General features: G+C 45.3%; 1 protein-coding gene across 4 annotated transcripts in view; it reads right to left on the bottom strand.

Moving 5' to 3' along the window:
- The window catches only part of SV2B (synaptic vesicle glycoprotein 2B), a 210023-nt gene that overhangs the window by 22427 nt on the left and 169071 nt on the right, over positions 1-18525 (bottom strand). For all 4 annotated transcript variants that reach the window (XM_040493740.1, XM_040493737.1, XM_040493738.1 and 1 more), the window contains exons 6-9: positions 16616-16705; positions 10851-10961; positions 9954-10042; positions 7494-7658 (exon numbers count right to left, since the gene is read on the bottom strand). In XM_040493740.1, the coding sequence (XP_040349674.1) occupies positions 7494-7658; positions 9954-10042; positions 10851-10961; positions 16616-16705 (455 nt within the window). The remainder of the gene's footprint in view (positions 1-7493; positions 7659-9953; positions 10043-10850; positions 10962-16615; positions 16706-18525) is intronic.

Here is an 18525-nt window from a genome sequence, read left to right as displayed (position 1 = left end):
CAGCCAAGGAAAATGTTAAGAACGAGGTGGAAGAACCTGGAAACACAGCAAAACAATGAAGTTCCGGCAATAACGTCAGCGTGGTAAAGGAAGAGCTAAATTAGAACCATGGACCCAAACGGAAAGCCGAGAAATACAGTTACATATATACGGAACAGTCACCTAAGACAGAAGTGTTACTACAGAGCAACAGGTGAGAGATGGGCAATTTCATAAATGTAGAAACAACTGGTTATTCCTATGGGAGAAAAATCAAATGATTTCTCTGATAGATGGAGACCACCTCCAGGCAAATTAAGGGCTGGAGTGTGAAAAGAAGCTTTCAAACTTAGAGAAACAAACAGAAAATGACTTTAGGACTTCCCACAGGAAGGATTTCTTAAATTAGAGCCAAAAGGCACAAATCTTAAAGGTAAGTGGCAAACCTGGTGGTAGAATACAAAATCTCTGCCCAAGAAAGGACTGTTTACGCAAAAGTTAAAAAGCAAATCGCAAAATGTCACAGCCAAGAGGAACCCAAGGAGGCATGACTGACCACTAACTGGGATGTAGTGTCCTGGATGGATCCTGGAGCAGACAGAGAACAGTGGGTAAAAGGAAATCCCAGGAAAGCATGGACTTTACTGATAACATACTGATATTGCTTTATTAATCGTAACCCGTGTGCCATGGTAATATAAGATATTATAACAGAACAAACAAGGGGTTGGGTATATGGAAACTCTGCACTATCGTTGCAATTTTTCTGTGAAACTAAAACTGTTCGATAATAAATAAAATAGACTTATTTTTTTAAAAACACAGAAAAATTTCAAACATACAGTTGACAATTGGTTTTTACAAATAAATGTGAAGAACTCATGAGCTGTAGACTGAGTGTGTGGGTCCCCCCAAAATCTGTATGTTGAAACCTAATCCTCAATGTGATGGTATTAAGAGGTAGGGCCTCTGGGAGGAATTAGGTCATGAGAGTCATGAAGGGGATTAGTGCCTTTGTAAAAGGGGCCCCAGGAAGCTCCCTCCTGTGTTTCTCCTTATGAGCACACAGCAAGCAGACAGCCATCTAGGAACCAGGAAGAGGACCCCCACCAGACACAGAATCTGCCTGTGCCTTCCCCTTGAACTTCCAGCCTCCAGAAGTGGGAGAAATAAAATTCTGTTCTTTATAAGCCACCCAGTCTGTGGTATTTTGCTATGGCAGCTTGAAGGGACTCAGATATCATGCAAATTAATATGAAAATCATTATCCAATGAATGAAATAAACGGAGCCCATGAACAGGTGCAGAAGAAGAAACCTGAAGAGCCAAGAAATACAGGAAAAGATACTCAAACTCATCAGGACTAGAAAATGCCAATTAAATGACAGAGAGAGACCACATCACCCTCCTCAATCCCACAAACCGAGAGTGAGCCCAGTTGTAGAGAAACAGGTGCACTCATCCTGCTCAGTGGGAAGTGTACTTTGTACAAGCCTCGTGGAGACCAGTGTGGCACTGAGGCTGAAGGTGTTCACATCCTTCCATCCAGCGATTCCACCTCTAGGTATATAAGCTAGAAATGTCTTTCACAAGAACACATATAGTCAAAAACTGCGAATGATTTAAATGTCCATCAAAAGAAGAAGAGACAAAGGGGTGCCTGGGTGGCTCAGTCAGTTGAGTGTCTGACTCTTGATTTTGGCTCAGGTCCTGATCCCAGGGTCGTAGGATTGAGCCCTGTGTCCATGCTGGCTGTGGAACCTACTTAAGATTCTCTCTCTCCGTCTGCCCCTCCCCTGCTCACATGTGCACATGTGTGAGTGCTCTTTCTCAAAAAAAAGTAAATAAACAAATAAATAAAACACAACTACATTATGGAATGCTTACATAATGGGATTTAAATTAATGAAACTGAGTTATGTAGCTATATTAACCAATTCAAAGAATCTTCACGACCCTAATTTATACAAAAAAACAAGTTGTGAAATTTATAGTATAATTATACATTTACATTTATAACATAGTATGATATTTATCCAAACTTTATCTTTTTATTATTTTTTTTAATTTTTTTTTTCAACGTTTATTTATTTTTGGGACAGAGAGAGACAGAGCATGAACAGGGGAGGGGCAGAGAGAGGGAAACATAGAATCGGAAACAGGCTCCAGGCTCTGAGCCATCAGCCCAGAGCCTGACGCGGGGCTCGAACTCACGGACCGCGAGATCGTGACCTGGCTGAAGCCGGACGCTTAACTGACTGCGCCACCCAGGCGCTCCTATCTAAACTTTAAACCACACAAAAGAATACTGTACAATGTTTGTAGATATATAAACACATGGGAAAAATATAAAAACACTCATGAATATAAAACACCAAATTTATTAACAATGGTGATCGTGGGGCACCTGGGTGGCTTAGTCAGTTGAGCATCCAACTTCAGGTCAGGTCATGATCTCGCAGTTCGTGGGTTTAAGCCTCTCATCGGGCTCTGTGCTGACAGCTCAGAGCCTGGAGCCTGCTTTGGATTCTGTGTCTCCCTCTCTCCCTGCCCCTCCCCTGCTTGTGCTCTCTCTCTCTAGAAATAAATAAACATTTAAAAAATTTTTTTAAAAAGCAATGGTGATCATCATGCTTTGGGAGAGGGAAGGATCGCACCAAGTGACACAGAGTGAGTAATATTTAATCTATTTTAAAATCTGGAGTAAATATAGCCTAGTTTATGATTTTATAATGTTAGGTGCTCTGAATAGGGTTGTTGGCATTATTCTCCATTCTCCACATATTTGATGTATTTCACAATGAAATTAAAAAGAAAGGAGACAGAACAATTGTTATTTGCAAATGATGAGATCATATAACAATAGCAAAGGGAAACTGTTAGGACTAATAAAAGAGCTTAGTTAGATACCAGATAAACACCCCAGAATCAATAGGATCTCTATTTATTTGCAATAACCTGTGTAAATGTTTGATGGGGAGAAAGCAAACCCATTTTCAGAAGCCAATTAAGTTATAAAATATCCTGGAAGGGTCTCCACAAAGAACTAGGCAGGGCCTACATTAAATTACAAAATTTTACTGAGCAATTTTATCAACTCTGAACCATGATGTATGTTTTATATCTCAACATTATGGTGCTCAGATACGGAATTGGAGGCTTACACAGGTCAGAGAGGGTTTGGCTAGTCTCTGATGCGTATAGACTTGGAACCTAGTCCCTTAAGCTACTTCCTCAGACCCAGAAGCTAGAAGGTGCATTTACACATTTCCCAGCCTTTGGAGGTTCACGGACCTTCACTGCCCTGAAACAGACCCCTGCAGCTGAAGAAATTTCTTATGCATGCCTCACTACAAGGAGCTTTGAACAGTGTGGGTTACACCTCAGTGTGATGCATGAAACCAACCTTCTCTTTTCTGCTACACTAGCTGCCTTATTTCAGAGATCAACCCCCTGACCTTCCATTAGAATTCATTAGATGGTATCTCATTGTGGCTTTGATTTGTATTTCTCTGATGATGAGTGATGTTGAGCATCTTTTCATGTGTCTGTTAGCCATCTGGATGTCTTCTTTGGAAAAATGTCTGTTCGTGTCTTCCACCCATTTCTTCACTGGATTATTTGCTTTTTGGGTGTTGAGTCTGACAGCTTTTCTCCTATTTTTTCCCCTGGCTGATTGTCTTGTATAATCTCCTTCCCCTAACCCTCCCAGAAAGGAGACCCGCCAAGCAGAAATTCCTTCCCAAGTGGAAAGGGTAAGTTAATTAATTAATTACTTTACACATGCTCTGGGGCAAAACGCTATCCTCCTTTCAATTAACAGTACGAGAAGCCTGGCCTGACATTTTGGCTCAGGGTTTAGAATACAAACTTTTTCTCTTGCCTTTCTTGCACTTTCCAAAAACTCATGAGTTCTACAACAAAAGCGGTGTGAGAACTCAGAGCCCCCTGATCCCATTAGATGCACCAGGAGGTTGCAGATGGTGCTTGGGGGACTGGCCAAAACTGATCTGTGTATACTTTGGTTTCTTCTTGGTGCCAAAGATGGTCTTTCAGGAGGATGAAGTTCAGGTTTCAAGAGGTTCTCTTTTATTGACAAAGCCTGTGGGTTTCCCCTATGTGTGGCAGTCAATAAGGTAAATAATTTCTATCTAAATTTTAAATTAGCAAAATGTGGATAAAATCAGCAAAGTGCGGATTGGAGAAGTGTCCCACCCAAGCTAAAGAGCAGCAGAAGAGGCTTGGGGTTTTCAAAGATGAGGGGTCTTCTACCATACGACCGGCAGGTGGCAGCAAAATCCAAGAAAAGAAACCAGGTTCCTTCATTTCTTAGATCAGTTTCAACGTTCCTAATCTTCCAAGTTAAAAAAAAAAACCTTTATATTCAAACAATTTGCTGGGAGTAAAAAATATGGGCTTCACGTGATAGCGGGCTACTTCTAGGATCCACTGGTTAAAAAACATATAAATGTCAAGTTAAAATGAACTCACCACTACTTTTGAAGGAATTTATATTTTACTAATTACACAAAAATAGCCACGTGCTCTTGAAATGTAGAAATATGGCAGCATATCTGTGCATGTGGAATGTTTACATCCATTCTCAGACAATGCTTGGCATGCCTATGCATTCTCAGACCCTTGGCAATAACTGTATGGTCCCCTAGGGTCCTGAGTCCATTGGAGATCACTGCTTTCATGAACCCTGGCTTCCTCCTCACTCCCACCCAGAAGCTTGACACAAGTTTCCAGAGGCTGAGAAAGTTTAAAAGAACTGAGTGGATCAGAAGTTCCCATTTTCTATGTACCTAAGTCTAAGAACTCTAAAACCAGCCTGTTGCAAACCATGAGGCTCTGGCATTGCAATGAACTTTTCAATGCAGAAGATACCATGTGACACAGGGCCTCTGTGGGAATGGAGAGTTTCCCAGTGAGACACTATCTGGAGTTAACCAAGGGTTTGGGATTGGAGTCCGACTGTTCTATTTACGTTGGATGCGTGATTTGGGCAAGCCAGTCAGCCTCTCTGAGTTTCTGTACCCCCAAGCATATTCCTTGCCTCCTGAAGGGTTCCATCATTTTTGTGAGGATTAAATGTAATAGTCTAGGGCACCTGGGTGGCTCAGTCGGTTAAGTGTCTGACTTGGGCTCAGGTCATGATCTTGCAGTCCATGGGTTCAAGTCCTGCGTCAGGCTCTGTGCTGACAGCTTAGAGCCTGGAGCCTGCTTGGGATTCTTTGTGTCTCCCTCTCTCTCTGCCCCTCCCCCGCTCATGCTTGCTCTCTCTCTCTCTCTCTCTCTCAAAAATAAACATTAAAAAATAATAATAAATAAACTATTAAATGCAATAGTCTATATAAAGCGCTTAAGGCAGCTGCCAGCACACAGAAATGCTTCATAATGTCAGCGGTCATGGTTATGCTTATAAGCCTCATTAGCCATGTCATACTATGGTCACTACTACTAACATCACAATAGAATATCAATGAACATTGGAAACTTCATAAATGAGGTCTTTTTTACTGACTCGGTCTGTGCAGGGAATGGTGTCACATCATGGGTGACATCTGGCCATCCGTAATGTCCCTTAGTTTCCAACACTTACAAAGAGTTCTTATAAAGCAAGGGCAACATTTCTTCCTTGGCAACGTCAGCACAAAGTCGCCTGACTTAACAGCAAAGAGCCCTGAGAGTGAGAAATCCCGGGGTAACTGCCGTCCATCCCCACTAGCTGCCATCGCTGGAGTGACCACTCTCAGCAGATTTCAGTGACTGAAGTGTCTGCACAGAGGCCGTGTGCACGCGTGGGCAGTAAGTGTGTAGATGTTTGTGACTGGACTTCTACATTTAAACAAACATCATCTATGGGGTGCCTGGGTGGCCATCAGGCTGAACAGCCACCTCCTGATTTGGGCTCAGGCCACGATCCCAAGGTCATGAGATCAAGCCCCATGGCGGGCTCTGAGCAGAGCATGGAGCCCGTTTGAGCTTTTCCTTTTTTTAAGGTTTTTTTTTTTCTTTTTTAAGTTTATTTATTTTGAGAGAGACAGAGACAGAGTGGGGGAGGGACAGAGAGAAAGGCAGAGAGAGAACCCCAAGCAGGCTCCGCATTGCAGCACAGAGACGGACGTGGGGCTCAAACTCACGAAACTGTGAGATTATGACCTGAGCTGAAACCAAGAGTCGGACACCTAACCGACTGAGCCACCCAGGTGCACCAAGATTTTCTCTCTCTCTACCCCTCCCCTCTCTCTCCTTCCCTCTCTCTCTCTCGAAAAAAAATTAGTAATTTTTTTTTTAAACACATCATCTGAAAGTCTGAATTCCTTGTCCACTCATGCTTGGTCCTAACCTTCTTCCCCAAAGGTCTCATATTTGTAGAAATAATATTCCCCTTTTCATCTGACACTCTCTGTCTCATCCTAAAGAGCAGTGAATGTTTGCTAAGGGGCAGCCTATCAGAGCAATCCGGGCTAGCCTGCAGCAGACATCCTCCTATCCTCCCTGGACTGCACCCAGACACAGGCTCCTCTCCCAATGTGGCTGACTGACGGCCAGGGCCACTTCTCTCAGATGCTTAGCTGGGCACAGGGACCGTGGGACCCCATGCACCGCAGGGCAGAATTCTTGGTGTCAAACCTTGTACAGAGGTGGTAAATATGGAGTTTACATCACTGACACTGAACTACCTGGGTATTTCTGGTGCCGCCATGCATCCTGGCTTGATGAGCCTGCAAAGTGCAATCCAGGAAGGGAAACAGGAGTAAACGTTCAGCTGAGTAAATCATGTGGTCTGGGGTCAGCTTTAATGTACTGTCCTGACCCATCTGGGGGCCTGCAGAGACCGGCCTCAAAGAGGCATTCTTAAAGCCCAGTGCGGGGGACGGTCCATGTCACTGGTCCCAGGAATGGGAAGAGAAGTAAAAGGGATTGATGAGACAGCCCCACAAAGATGTGGATTCTTGCAAGACAGCACTGCTTTTGCCCCTCTTTGTGGCAGTGAGCCATGCAGACCCACCCTCGGAGGTAATATTAGACGAAAGAATCATATAAGATAGCATCATATCAGCGTCTGGAGTCGCTTCTAGAGAACTTCCAAACTCAAAGAAAAACCTCAAAAACCAGACATTGGTTTGGCATAGGGATCTCAACCCTCTGGGCGGGCCCTGTCTCTAGGCAGGCATGGGTAAGAGGCCACAGCCCTGTGGGCATCTCCATTAAAGGTGTGAGGTCTCAGGAAAAGTGGTCTGATTGCCTCTCCTCAGTCAAACGTCCCCATCCTTGGATGAATCAGCCTCTAGCCAGGAGATTAGGGATGACTGGAGGCCAGCACCACACAGAGCCCCAGGATGCCTCGTTATATCTCTGGCAACAGAGTAAAGCCATGGTACTACAATAGCCTCGGAGCTCATCCTCCTGCCATATTGAATTCTCTTTCCAGTGGCCCCCCTGCCAAGAACAGTCCCCACAGACTATCACCTTGATCCGGGGAGAGTCCGTGGTCTCTCACTTACTTGTCATTCATAAGTTTCCCGCGTCGGTGAATCTGATTCTCCATCGTGAAGTTGATGGTGGCATCGTATACGTGCTCACCGACAAACACCTTCATTTTGGACTTGTATTCTACGTCTTGAAAATACCGAATCATATCAGGGAACCAAACCGTCAGTCCATAGTAGCTGTAATAGAGAAGACAGCACATTCGAGCAGCAACATGCTTTGTGCTTTCATGATCAGAGTCCTAGGCTGGGGTAAATCAAGCTCATTTTAAATGTATGAATATGGTTCATGATTAGAAACTTCAGTATTATCACTCATCACACAAACAGATCTAAGGAAAAAAATCATAACCATCTCCATAGATGCTGAAAAGCCATGAGACTTTTTAAAAAATGTCATTCCTGATTTAAAGAAACACCAATAGATTGGGAACCGGCGGGCACTTCCTTAACACACAAGAAGATACACATCTCAGTTCAAAAAGGAAATGGTAAAGGCACTCTCACTAACATCAGAAACAAGACCAGGACACCTATTATCCCCACCACTGTTTAACACCACATCTTAGGTCTCGGCCAACTCCGTTAGGCAGGAGCAAAAACAGGAATCTAAAATTGTGAAGCAAGAGGTAAGACTATCTCCATTTACTGGGATGACAAATGTATCGAATATACTGTTGAGTGCGAAAAGCAGATGTGGAACGCGTGTTCCTTTAAATAAGGAAATGAAGAAGAAATAAGAATGAGAAACTATGTCTATACCTCTCTGTTGTTTCAACATTTGAAATGCATTGCCTATTCAACAAAATTAAATCAGATGTAAGTAAATATAAATAAGACCTATTTTAGAACTATCAGAGAATTGAATCCTTGTGTTTACTATCTTTAGCTTCTCAAATGTTTCCTTCTCATTTAGAGAGAGGAAGTGGGGGGGAATAGGGTCTGGTTTCCTTTCTAGCTTTACCTATTCGGGTCTCCATAAATAGGTATGGAGAGAAAGTAGGTCTCGCCATGTTCCTCCATGAGTCAAAGAGCTAATAGACCCCCTTTAATTTCCTTTGGGTACAAGTGACGGTGAACAAAGCAATTTCACAAATGGAAGTTTAAAATCTCATTGAAAGTTTCTCGCTGATAACAGCAATTTATTGAGCACTTATTAAGTGCCCGAAACTACTGCAAGCACTTTCTACCTACAGTAAATAGCCTCACAATGCGGTAAATGGCTGAAGTGGCATAAAGAGGGTCATTATATTTGGAGGGGCATGAAATGACAGGGATGAGAACCTACCAGTTAAGAGAGGAGCCAGCTAATCACCAATCCTGTTACATTCGATTTTCCTTATTGGGGGGGGACATTATTGCAATGTTTCACTGTTTTATCTATTTAAAATCACAGTGCAACTGATGGCCGCCTACTCAGGCCTTGTTCCCTGCTTGTTCCTCAAGAACAGAAGCTAGATTTTGTTTCAGCAGCAATGGTATCTTTAGCTCAGAGGCCAATCCTGACTAGTCTGAAATCCCTGGTAAATCACATCCCCTTTGCCAGTGATTAGTTAGGCGGTAGGTGTGTGACACATCTGGCTAATAAAGCAGAGAGAAAGGCTGCTGGGGAGGGGGGTGTGCTACTGAGAAAGCATTCCTTGCTGTTAAAAAGAGAAGCTCGGGGGGCGCGTGGGTGGCTCAGTCGGTTAAGCGTCCGACTTCAGCTCAGGTCATGGTCTCACGGTTCGTGAGTTCGAGCCCCACATTGGGCTGCCAGCTCAGAGCCTGGAGCCCACTTCAGATTCTGTGTCTCTTTCTCTCTCTGCCCCTCCCCTGCTCACACACTCTCTCTCTCTCCCTCTCTCTCTCTCTCTCTCTCTCAAAAATAAACAAACACTTAAAAAAATTGAAAATAAAAGGAGGAGCTCAGAGAGAGGCAGCCTCTTCCTCCTTGGAACATTTTCCCATTGGTGTTTTTGTTTGTTTGTTTTGTTTTGTTTTAATTTTGTTAATGTTTATTTATTTTTGAGACAGAGAGATACAAAGCATGAGCAGGGGAGGGGTAGAGAGAATGGGAGACACAGAATCCAGAGCCGGCTCCAGGCTGAGCAGTCAGCACAGAGCCTGACGCAGGGGTCAGACTCACAAACCCCGAGGTCACAACCTGAGCCGAAGTTGGACGCTTAACCGACTGAGCCACCCAGGCGCCCCACCCCCACTGTTGATGGGATGCCAAGAAGAGGTCAGGCATCTGGCCATCACCAGGAGAACTATAGCCTGAGGCTGAAATGCCACCTAGAGTCTGCCTCTCTATGGAATTCTTGTTACAAAGGAGAAGACATGCCCTTGTTGTAGAAGCTACTAGAATGGGTTGCCTGTTACTTGCAGCCAAAAGCATCCAGACTCTATGTGTTAGAACTAATTGTAATCTTCGGTTTATAGATGAGGCACCTGCACAGGGAAATTAATGAGGTTAAGTAAGACAGAATTTACCTTAAAGCCATGGTGAACCAGACCACGGCCAGAATCAGTGTGTTCATCCTGTAGGGTCCCATCACGCAGTACATAGCATTATCCCAGACCTGTAATCCAGAGAAAAGTTATTAAAGCAAGGGATTTGTGACCTGGAAGATCTCATTTCTAAGATGTTCTGATAAATTCGCAAGGAACCCAAGAGAATGGGGAACCACGGTCTCCTAGAGGCAGCAACGCTGTTCAAATAACAAAGAAAGCCTCTTTTCTCACTGCCTGGCCTCAGCCTCCAACATAACAGTCCTAGAGCCTCTTCCCTGGGAACATGACAATATTCCACACATGTCATCAAAAGCACACTGAGTTGGGATTCTGAGACACTGAATAACCTTGAGTAGTGAGTTCTGCTCCCTGCCTGTGGGAATGGGTGATATTCCCAACATTTAACAGCCGTTCAAAACGAAGGTCATTGGCTGCCTCAGTGCTCGACAGCGACTTGACTGGAGAAGTCACTTCTCCAGAGAAATGGCCTTGCTCTACACAGAGACTTTCTCAGAAATCTCCAACACACTTCAAGGAATCTTCAACTTCATACACTCCTTTCTTTCTCTGAATTATGTAAAAAAGAAGATGCTAGAGAGAAGGATGTTTACTAAGAGTAGATGTTGCATCTGCGTACAAAATCTCTTCTTTGGGGAGGAAGAGCAAAGAAAAGCACTAAGGTTTAGAGAGTTTGTGGTTCAAGTCACCCAGGGAGTGAGAAGCTGGCATGAGCTACGTCCCAAACATGCCCGTCCAAGGTACTACCTCCCATCACACTGCCTTGGGTTGATGGGGGCATTCAGGGTCTTTATCCTTCATCCACCAAAGTTACAGCTTGCCTACACCCTCTCATCTCCTGCATGTTCCCAGGCATACCTGCTTGAAAGTGGTCTTGAACCTGACCAGCCAGCGCTGGTACCAAGTTCCTGTTGAACTTTGGATCTCAATGAATTCATCCATTTGCTTGGGAGTTTTGATGTGGGACACCTGCAAAACAAAGACGATGGAGACAATCTTAACCCCGCTTTGTGTCACACTTTTCAATGTTTCATTTAGTGTAACTGACTTTACGTAAGTTATCAAGGGCTACGGGAGCCTTTGATGACCCTCTAGTTCAGTGATCTTTTTTTTTTTTTTTTAATTTTTTTTTTTAACGTTTATTTATTTTTGAGACAGAGAGAGACAGAGCATGAACAGGGGAGGGGCAGAGAGAGAGGGAGACACAGAATCGGAAGCAGGCTCCAGGCTCTGAGCCATCAGCCCAGAGCCCGACGCGGGGCTCGAACTTACGGACCGCAAGATCGTGACCTGAGCTGAAGTCGGACGCTTAACCGACTGCGCCACCCAGGCGCCCCCCTCTAGTTCAGTGATCTTAACCAAAGATGGACATGGCCTCTCTTAGGGCTCTTTCCCAGACAGGTACGTCCTACCACAGACAAGATGAACCCATCTTTTCATTAGATCATGCTTTTGAGAAATTTATATTCGTCAGACATTCTACACTGAATTCCCATCTGTATCTGATTTGCCTACACTAGAGTTGACTCCACCTTGAAATCCACAAATCAATCCTTAATAGGTATTAACTATTAACATCACAGAAGTCTAGGACCCATGTAAGCAATGGTGTGTGTGTGTTGGGGAAGGTGTTGCTACTTAAGATATTTGTTTAATGTTTATTTATTTATTTTGAGACCGAGAGAGAGAGAGGAGAGGCAGAGAGAGAATCCTAGGCACTGTTAGGGCAGAGCCTAATACAGGGCTCAATCTCACGAACTGTGAGATCATGATCTGAGCCAAAATAAACAGTCAGATGCTTGGGGTACCTGGGTGGCCCAGGTCACAATCTCATGGTTTTGAGTTTGAGCCCCACATCAGGCTCTCTGCTGTCAGCACAGAGCCCCCTTCAGATCCTCTCTTCCCCCGGCTCTCTGCCCCTTCCCTTCTAATGTGCTTTCTCTCTCAAAAATAAATTAAACAATTTTTTAATAAATAAAAAAATTTTTTAATTAAAAAAAAAAGAGTCAGAGGCTTAACTGATTGAGCCATCCAGGTGCCCCACTACTGAAGATATTTTTTTAAAACACAGCAGAATGGAAGAAATCATGTCCTCCTTGCTGTCTCTGGTTTTCCTGGTAGAAACCAAATAAATGCGGAGTAGAGATAAGGTTATATATCTCAGCGCTCCCCCTCAAGCACCCTGCAAAGTGTTGACTTGTCCAATGTCACCAGGTAGCCCCTGTGAGCAATCCTGACTCACCAACACAGTGTCTGTCTAGTTAACCCATGTTTAAAGCAACCACTGAATTCTAGAACCAACCATCATGTCGGGGAGATTCCCAAACACACAAAGTCTTTTGAGCCAAGGTTCATGCTTGCAGACATATTCAGGGGGAAAACAGAAGAACATTCAAAAAAATTCAGAGTTTCCATCACCCTCTCCAACAAACTTGTCTAAGGATAAAGGTTTTAGTCACAAGAGTGTCTCCATCGCTTTCTTCGGCCATCTGAGAACGTGAGGACACGTGAGGAAACAGGGCTGGAAGTCCACAGGGAAAAATCAGACCCTGGATATGGACAATGGACTCATTAACTCTGAGCACTAGGTCGAGGACAGCACAGCTATGCTTTTCTAAACCCTAAAAGCAGTAATTCTTAAACTTGGGGGAGGGCCGGGCACCTCTTGGAGAATCAGGTAAAAGCATCTTCCTGAAATTGGAGGGACATGAGCACACTGAGAGCCTCCTGGGTGTGTCCAACCATCCACAGGTGCGTGTCCATTGCCAATCTCTCTGCCTGGGGACACAGGAGGGTGAACACACAGGTCCTGCAACAGAACTCTCGGCTGGAGCTGGGCTTCATGTTATCAGACACCTGCAGGGAAACCATGAGCCCTTGCTGCAGCCAAAAGAGGTCAGAGGGGAAGGCTGACACCAAAATCAGGAAGCAATCAAAAATCGGACTCCAAAGCATTAAGATGGACACTCAAATGCAATCTTTTCCTTTCGTTGCTCCTGGGGGAAAAAAATAACACCCTATTCCCCAGGGATTTAGGGATTGAGTGTATTAACAATTTCAAGCAAAACTACTCTAATTTACAATTAACTAGGATACTTGTCTTTGATTGGGTCTAAATCAGGACATGGCCTGTGTTCACCCCAGCCGTGCAGAACATTTCACTGGGGACACCTGCCAGGGGGCAGTTCCGAAACTTGGGAGGCAGTCAGTAAATGGGGTGGCTGAAATCTAGGGCTTTGTAGGGAAGCAGAAAGTTCTCCTCACCCCTCTTAGCATCCCAGGCTGGGTGTGAAAATTAAACTGACAAAGATAAATTAACAGGAGAAAAACCTACACGTTCGATTGAATTTTAACATGTACAGGGAGCCTTCCAAAGAGAACGAAGAAGTGAGCAGAGCAGAAAGCTTTTATTCCTTTTAGATCAGGAACCAAGGAATTTGTAAAGAATTGACAAGACAAAGGGGTTTGGGCTAAGAGTAGCAAATGGTGAAGAAGTAACTGGGACCAAAGCGTTGATTTACAAACAAATGTTTGTTTACACAGCCTTCTCGTGATCCCTCCCCCCCATCTCTGGTGATAAGAATGTCTTCTTTCCTCCTGGTACAGGGACAGTAACTTCACACAGCAGATTAACGACCTGTTCCAGGGAAGAAGGGTGAGTGGGGAGAGGTCAGAGTGACCTTCCTGCCTCTGCCATTTTCCCAAACTCCTTCAGTTTAAGACACTCAATATGCCAAGGTGCCATGTTTTAGGGTAGCGTGTCCTGAATCCCGGCAGCTCAAAGGCGAAAGCGAGGACCCGAGGACCCGGCATCTGTCGCTCTCCTGCTCATGCCTTCATTAGCTGCGGGGAGCACTTGGGACCAAAGCAGTTAACCCCATCCGGCTGGAGTTCACTCCAGACTGCCACTGCTCTCTGACCTGTCAGCACTTTCTGCTTGTTCTTTCTTTTCTTTCCCCCTGGCCCATCCACTCACCCACTTCTACATAATTAAGAGGATTACAAAGTCAGCAGGGAATGCTGAGGCCACAACCTTTTAAATTCTCTTTCCTGTTAGAAGAAAACTGCTAAAAGCAGGGGTGATGCCTAAAGACTCGTGGACCAGCATGTGGGCTGGAGCAACAAAATGCCCACGGGTCACAGTACCCACCTCCCACTCAGGGATCCCCGCCTGAACTCTTCCTCGAGATACACGTCCATTCCCAAGGTGAGGGGCTCTAGGGCGCGAGGGAAAGGCTGAGTTTTTGCCTTTGGAAACCAGAGGCTTCCGGTTTATTGATTTCCAGGCTGAGACCTCCTTCCTCAAAATTAGGCTGCTTAAGGTTGAACACGTTAAGAGAGAATGTGGGATTGCTTCCCTAAAAACCACTCCTGGTCTGGCAAGCCCACACGGTTGATTTAGAAGCGGTCCTTCCAGAAGCAGCAGTCAGGGAAGCCACCGTGTGTCAGATACCGCAGGGCCACCTGGGTGAGACGGAGGCCAGGAAGAGTTTACAGCTACAGGGAAAGGCAGGGACAGGTGCACAAACGAGGCAGAGAGCAATCATCCGTCAAGACACCTCTCAGGAGGGTTCTGGGTTTGCTTGGAGTAAATACACCAACAGACTGCTTGAGGGCTCAGGGAATGACAGAGACCAGTGACCTGTGGCGCATGAGCCAGAGGGAGGGCAGGGGAAAGAGAGAGAAGGCTAAAAGGCAGGAGGAAAAGTGGGGGAAGGGGAAGAAGGCTGTGTGCTCTGTGAGGAAGTGCCTCAAATTGTCAGGAAGGCTATTAAACTCGCAAATGCCTGGTACCAATGACGTGTGTCTGTGTCTGTGTGTGTGTGCATGTGTCTTTGTGTCTGTGTGTTTGTTTGTATACATGTGTCTGTGTGTCTGAATGTGTGTGTGTCTATACATGTATGTCTTTGTGTCTGTCTCTAAGGAATAAGCAGGAGCTTGGAGAACAGTCTGTGGAATGGGTGGGGATGGGGGGGGCAGGACAGAGCCAAGCACGCCCAGTGGGCAGGGAGCCCCACTAACATCTAGTGTCCACACCTGCAGGATTACAACCCATTGCAGACAGCGGTAAGGGTGGGGGTCCTGGGAGAACCATGTACGCCCTTAACATCTTTCATTTTGAGTGTTTCTGTTAGTCAGTCGTGCTTCTTAATAAATATGTGTCATAAAAGCACTGGTCTCATATTTTAGATATTTTTAGGAGCATTGGAATCAACAGAAACAGGCCATTGAACAGCAGCCATTTATTGCTTGGTTTAGTTTATGAAAAATAACAGGTCATAACATTTTTGAATAATAATTAACGCTTATGTAGCCCCTACTCCAAGGCAGATAGATACTGGCTTAGGTCATTTATTCAATCCTTACCAAAACCATATTTACAGATATTATTATCGGGTTTTTTTCCCAAGAAGGAAACTGAGGCAGAGAGAGTGCCTTGCCTAAGCCCACACAGCCAGAAAGTATCAAAACTGGGATTTGGACCCAGACTGTCTTGCTCTGGGTTGTGGATTCTTAGCCACCACGTGGTCCTGCCTGAGCCTTGGGGCTTGTAAGCAACAGTTAACAAGGACAAGTGTTCGGTCCAGAATCGATGGCAGAGGCCAAAGAAGCGAACGCAGGGAATCGGAGCTGGAGGAGGCACCCCCGGGAAGGGCTTCCTTGTGGAAATGGATTTGAAGTCAGCCTGAAAGGAAGTTATGCAAACAGGTGCTCAGAGACCCTCAGCGAGCCATTCCTCCCTCACCGGCCACAGACCTTGGCCAGGGGAGGAGAGACCGTGGTAACTAACAGGACATCTTCGTCGTGGAAACTGACGCTCACAAGTTCTTCACTTATTAAACCAGCAAGAAACAACATTCAGCCTAAGAGAAACGGCTCTCCTGTTGCTTGCAACACTTAGATTGGCACAATCTGACTGAAATGTAATTTGGCAAGATAACTCAAGAGCTATAAAAATCCTAGTGCTTTTTGAGCCAGTCATTTTATTTCTAGGAGTCTAGTTGGAAAACCAACCCCAGAACTGGAAGGGGAAGCAACCACAAGGGTGAGAAGGTTCACTGCAACAATGTTAACAGGAACAAAGTAACAAAACAGGGTAAATAAATTTCTAGTATTCCCGGACATGTCCAGAGAAACCGTGTTAATGTTCCCAACATTAATGTTTATTAAAAGGATAATTCTGTGGGGTGCCTGGGTGGCTCAGTAGGTTAAGCATCTGACTTCAGCTCAGGTCATGATCTCGTGGTTCGTGGGTTTGAGCCGCACGTTGAACTCTGTGCTGACAGCTCAGAGCCTGGAGTCTGCTTTGGATTCTGTGTCTCCCTCTCTCTCTGCCCCTCCCCTGCTCATGCTCTCTCTCTCTCTCTCTCTCTCTCTCTCTCTGTCTCTCTGTCTCTCAAAAATAAACATGTTTTAAAAAGGATAATGCTTATGAGTACTCTTAAAAATATGTCGATGTAAATATATGTACATATGCCTATCCCCATAGAAGGTCAGGGGTTTTATTGTGTACTTCCTTTGTCCAATTAATATAATAATAGAATAAAATTAATTTTTAGCAAGACAAAATAGTGAAAAAGGACAGTCCCCTCCCTTTGTTGGCATAGATGCCACACACTCACCGTGAACACCTTCTCGGGGGCCCCCTTCGCCCTCATGTTGGTGTCATGCACTTGCTTGAGGATCATCCAGGCTTCGTCGTGTTTGCCCATCTGGTTAAAGCAAGCATAGAGGAATGAGAAACCTGTGGCTGAGTAGGGGTGGAAACCCTATGCATCTGAGTGTGTGGTGATTAGACAGGGACTCGCGGCCATCCAGGGCTCGTGAAGGACTAGGACTAATGTCCGCCCCCAGCCCATCTTGGAAGGATAACAGGGTAGCACCTTCCAGGTGCAAATGGGAGGCACTCCTCGGGGCGCCTGGGTGGCTCAGTTGGTTAAGTGTCCAAGTTCGGCTCAGGTCATGATCTCACGGTAGTTCGTGGGTTCGAACCCCGTGTCGGGCTCTGTGCTGACAGCTCAAGCCTGGAGCCTACTTCATATTCTGTGTCTCCCTCTCTCTCTCTCTGCCCTTCCCTCGCTCATGTTCTGTCTCTCTCAAAAATAAATAAACACTTTTTTAAAATTGTAAAAAATGTGAGACATTACTCCATTATACACTATTCCCATCACACAGTACAACACTCCTAGTTGTAAAGTTGAATGGACTGCTGGGGCGTCCAGGTGGCTCAGTCGGTTGTGTGTCCAAGTTCAGTTTAGGTCATGATCTCACGGTTTGTGAGTTTGAGCCCCGAGTCGGGGTTGCTGCTGACAGTGTGGAGCCCACTTCAAATCCTCTGTCTCCCTCTCTCTCTGCTCCTCCCCCTCTGGTGCTCTCAATCTCAAAAATAAACAAACATTAAAAAAAAAATTTTTCTTTTAATGTTTATTTATTTTTGAGACAGAGAGAGACAGAGCATGAACAGGGGAGGGGCAGAGAGAGAGGGAGACAGAATCTGAAACAGGCTCCAGGCTCAGAGCTGTCAGCACAGAGCCCGACGCGGGGCTCGAACTCATGGGCCGTGAGATCATGACCTGAGCCGAAGTCGGACACTTAACCGACCAAGCCTCCCAGGCGCCCCAACAAACATTTTTAAAAAATTGCACGGACCACTAAGTGGGAGCCACGTTCCTCTCTGACTAGGGAGAGCAAAGCAGCAATATGTTACAATTGAATTGTGTTCCTCCCACCCCAGGACCTTGGAACATGACCCTATTTGGAAAGAGGGTTGCTGTAGATGTAATTAAGACGAGGTCCTACTGGAGCAGCGTGGGCCCCTAATCTGGTTCGACTGGAGTCTTTATAAAAAGCCAGCCATAGGAATATAGACACACACCCGGAGACGACCTGGGATGACTTGGGCAGCAAGTGGAGTGAGGCAGCCGTGAGCCAAGCGACTGCTGGCAAAGCACCAGAAGCTGGAAGACGCAAGGAAGGACTGCCCTACAGACTTCAGAGGGAATGTGGCCCAGCTGACACCTTGATGTTGGACTTCCAGCCTCCAGAATTGTGAGACAATTTCTGTTACTTTAAGCCACTCAGTTTGTAACAGAGTCCTTTGAAACTAATACACAACAAAGGGAGTATTTTGAGATATCCCTGGTTAAAACAAAATGAAAACAAACAAACAAACAAACAACAACAACAAAAAAAACCCTTGCTGTGTCTGCCCCTGATCAATGGGACAAAAGGGAATTTGACAAGGTGATCACTCTGTAGAAAGATCTAGAAGGAGACACATTAAGTGGACTCAGAATTGAGGGTGGAAGAGATTTCTCCTCTGCCAGCCCCACCCTGTCTGACCACCACAAGCCCAAGTGCCCCGCCCCACCCCAGCTGGAAGGATTCTTCTCTCAAGACACCAGCAGAAACTCTCAGATGGTCCGGATGGTCAAGAGTCCTCATGGACTTGGGAACCACACAAGTATTGCCACAGATCTCGCTGCAGCAACTTGAAAAAACACCCCACCGCTTTCAAGAGCCTCTGGAGAGA

This window comes from Herpailurus yagouaroundi, unplaced genomic scaffold (assembly GCF_014898765.1).
Source record: "Herpailurus yagouaroundi ecotype Mexico unplaced genomic scaffold, PumYag 185, whole genome shotgun sequence".
Taxonomy (NCBI): domain Eukaryota; kingdom Metazoa; phylum Chordata; class Mammalia; order Carnivora; family Felidae; genus Herpailurus; species Herpailurus yagouaroundi.
Note: the sequence above shows the minus strand (reverse complement) of the source record. Positions and strands in the feature narration are given on the sequence as shown.